Raw genomic sequence first — 3,439 nt, forward strand, 5'->3', positions numbered from 1 at the left:
TGTTGTAAATACTTTTTCAATTTACAACTTAAGTCAATGTTGCATTGTATGTAAATATATGGGCTTTATTGTCTGTCATTGGTCCCTGTTTGCTTATGTTCCATGGTTGCAAGGAACTGCTTCCAACCTTGTTTGTTGCTTTGAGCTGCTATGACAGCTTTTTATTACTTTCCTTCACCTCACTTATATGCCTGTACCAAATATGTGAATAAATCAAAAATGGCAAGTTTAAAAAATATTCTTGTTCTTTTAATGATTAAGGTGTAAATGCATTTTACTCTGGATATACTTTTTACAGAATGCTTCACAACATTGTTCATTAATAACTATGAAAATATACTAACCCCTACATTCATACAAAACATAAAAAATGTAACAAATTTAAAAATATATTACATAGCACTTGTATTTACAGTATATCTACACAGTGTCAAACAGCTAAAACTACTGCAGAATTAGTCTGACCCAAGAAAGGAAAGACTTCAGACGGGTTTGTCCCCTTTGATATCAAGAGGTCCCTGATAGTTTGAGAGTAGGCAACAGATGGCCCACAGCTGATTGACTGAACCTACCATAGAAAGAGGAACAAGCCCATCCCAAATGTGGTACTCCTTCACCCTTCGTATCGCCCTCTCAACTAAAATTCTCAGACGGGCAATAGCCTGGGTTTTCTGGGTGTCCTCTGTGCTGAGCTGATTTGATTTTTTCAGTGGAGGGATGATGAGGGTTGCCCCCACCTGTGACAGCATCTTCTCAATTTGGAACCCCTTGTCAGCCATTACTCCATCTTCTGGTTGAAGTAACTGCAAGATCTGCGATTGCCGAGTTATTTCTATATCGGAAATGGAGCCTGTGTACAATTTAGATACAAATGTGATAACCCCACATGGGGCAATGCCAATTAGACCTTTAAAGGTGGTGTGGTTTTTATAGTTGGAAAACGTTTCCGACTGTAGTAAGAGAGAAGATGCTGTTTCACAACGGATCTCGGTGCAGTCTATTATCACTCTCACCTGAGGGCAGTAGAGCGTGAACTTGTCAGGCATTGTGGCCTGCACTTGCTCTCTCGTCATCCACAATGGTAGCGAGCCAAGAACCTGGTAAAGGTAGCTTGTCCATGTTAGGATGATGCGACTAACAGTAGACAAGCTGACCTCGAAGATGAATGACAAGGTTTTCTCCTGAAGCCCAGCTGCAACACGACAGAGAAACATGAACAGTTCATCAATGAGCGGAAGTTTTCGCTGAGGGCTAGGTGTCTCTTGTGCTGTTCGCTGTGCCTTGGACCAGTACAAAAGCCTTGAAGCAGAAGGGTAAACTGACTCCCAAAACACAGTGAAGACCTCCTTTGAGCTGAACCTAGTGTAGTAACGGAAGTCCTCATCTGTGACACAGAACTTGAAAATCAGAGGCTGCTGGTGCTTAACTACCAGCTGCTGGATTTCAAGTTCCAGTGACAAAACCTGAAGCTCCAACTCTTGAATTCTCCATGCAGCAGCATCCAGTTTACCTTAAAAGCAAGAAAAAGCATACACCTTCATGTTTATCATTAAGTCATCTACTAGTTTTCACTTCGTCTTCATTATTGGATGTTATTTGTTAGTGAGCTTGACAGTAATTCTTGGCTCTTATGAAATAAAGAGAGTACAATAACTAAGATTACAATGTAATATCTGTAGTGGTTCTCAATCCTCCAAATCATTATCATATTGTGTGGTATTATTCAGAGTAACTGAGCTTCCTGTAAAAACATTTCACAGTAAGCACAGCTGCTCTGAATCCGACGAACCCTATAGTTACAAAGTAATTTATTGCCACATAGAAAAACCTGTTACTCTGTTTTTGCATTACTAACCATGAGAAGGATGATAGGCATAGTCATGATCTTTTGCTACTCCACCCGCAGGCAGTGCCTCCTCTGTGATGTCTCCTGGGACAGGCATCTCCTGAGATTCATCTAGGACTGCAGCCCTAAAATGCTTCCTTGCTCTCTGGTAAACTGGCTGTCGAGCTTGTGAGGCTCTTCCTAGAGATGTGAAATAGATGCACATAAATGTCATTATGGATATTTAGTAATAATTTCTCAGGACCCAAAAAGTATGTATAATACCTATGGATGGTAAATGGACTGCATTTATATAGCGCTTTCACAGACCCAATGGCCACCAAAGCGCTTTACAATATTGCCTCACATTCACCCATTCACTCACTCATTCATACACCGACGGCGGTGTCAGCCATGCAAGGCGATCCAGCTCGTCGGGAGCAGCTGGGGTTAGGTGTCTTGCTCAAGGACACCTCGACACTTGGTCAGGTGGAACCGGGGATTGAACCACCAACCTTCCGGTTTGTAGACAATCTACATGAACCACTGAGCCACTGCCGCCCCTAAACTACCACAAATGCAATTATAACAAATGGCAATTTTTTGGGCAACAGGATGATTTATTTTACTTTTTTATATGGACTAATAAACTGAATAAAAAAAATGTACACACTATTTTTTTCTTCGTTAATTTCATACAAGCATAATTGTATTTAAACTGTAAATAATGTAATAAATTATGATTTTTTTGATGTAGCTACTACCAGGCTTAGTAGTGTCTTACCTTTTCCCCAGTCATTCCAGGGGAATCTAGACGGCGTTGCTCCTTTCTTAATCCTGGTTCGTCCACTGGCTGATGTACATATATCCTCTGGGGAAAAGTGCTGACTACACACATAGGTGCTCCCACGGAGGATTTTAAAATTCGGTCCCTCGTCTCTTTTGCCCTAACCCAACGGGCACGTATTTCAGCGTCCACTGGAAAATCGTGGAAACTTAAATAGGGAAATTTATGTTTGTTGTTTGAACAACAAGGAACACTACAATAGGCATCTACAAGATGACTGTGCCATGCTATTGGATGGGAAACTGTTGAAAAATGGACACAGGAAGAAATGAATGATAAATCACATCAGCAAATGGAAATGGTTTGACATTTATCTTTTATAAAAAATTAAACACTGTTAGTTAACTTGTGGTAACACAGGCTGACCGCGATTTATCTTGTTGCTAGCTAGTAGCCTACTTTCCCCTGCACTACAGTTACACGTTAAATAATGCTATAAGTTACGGGAAATTATCATTAACGTTATCAAAATAATAACAATATAAGAACCAGTAACGCTACATACTTAAACATGATTTTTTTTTTTTTACTTTACCTTTCGTGTTGTTAGTTGTCACCTTATGTATTTTCCTGAAATAACGTTAACCAGCGCGCGTAAGTTAAAACGTACTCGGTTACTAACGTAACCTCGGTTCTCTCTAGAGAGAGGAACGAGTACTGCGTTGTCGTAGCAACGCATTGGGGAAAATCCTTTTCCACGAGAATACTGAAGCAAAAAATTATCCTTAATTTTGTATCTATGTAAAACGCTTTGCCACAGCATACAG

At 40.2% G+C, this 3,439-nt stretch overlaps 1 protein-coding gene across 1 annotated transcript; it reads right to left on the reverse strand.

Annotated features, from left to right (window-relative positions):
- Positions 1-336: 336 nt before the first annotated feature.
- Positions 337-2,383, reverse strand: LOC307004150 (uncharacterized protein). The gene is made up of 3 exons (XM_079623131.1): positions 1,856-2,383; positions 1,014-1,510; positions 337-850 (listed from the first exon to the last, which is right to left on the reverse strand). The coding sequence occupies exons 1-3, from the start codon at positions 2,058-2,060 to the stop codon at positions 833-835; spliced, it is 720 nt and encodes a 239-aa protein (XP_079479257.1). The 5' UTR covers positions 2,061-2,383; the 3' UTR covers positions 337-832.
- Between the last annotated feature and the right edge of the window lie 1,056 nt (positions 2,384-3,439).

The sequence above is a fragment of the Phoxinus phoxinus genome (assembly GCF_949152265.1).
Source record: "Phoxinus phoxinus genome assembly, chromosome: 9".
Lineage (NCBI taxonomy): Eukaryota > Metazoa > Chordata > Actinopteri > Cypriniformes > Leuciscidae > Phoxinus > Phoxinus phoxinus.

What these genes read in the sequence shown, in the direction of transcription:
- LOC307004150 (XM_079623131.1), bottom strand. Translation starts at nt 2,060, where the DNA reads ATGACATTTATGTGCATCTATTTCACATCTCTAGGAAGAGCCTCACAA. An exon ending in TGCCTATCATCCTTCTCATG is followed by an intron (nt 1,511 to 1,855) that starts GTTAGTAATGCA and finishes CTTGCTTTTAAG; the next exon opens with GTAAACTGGATGCTGCTGCA.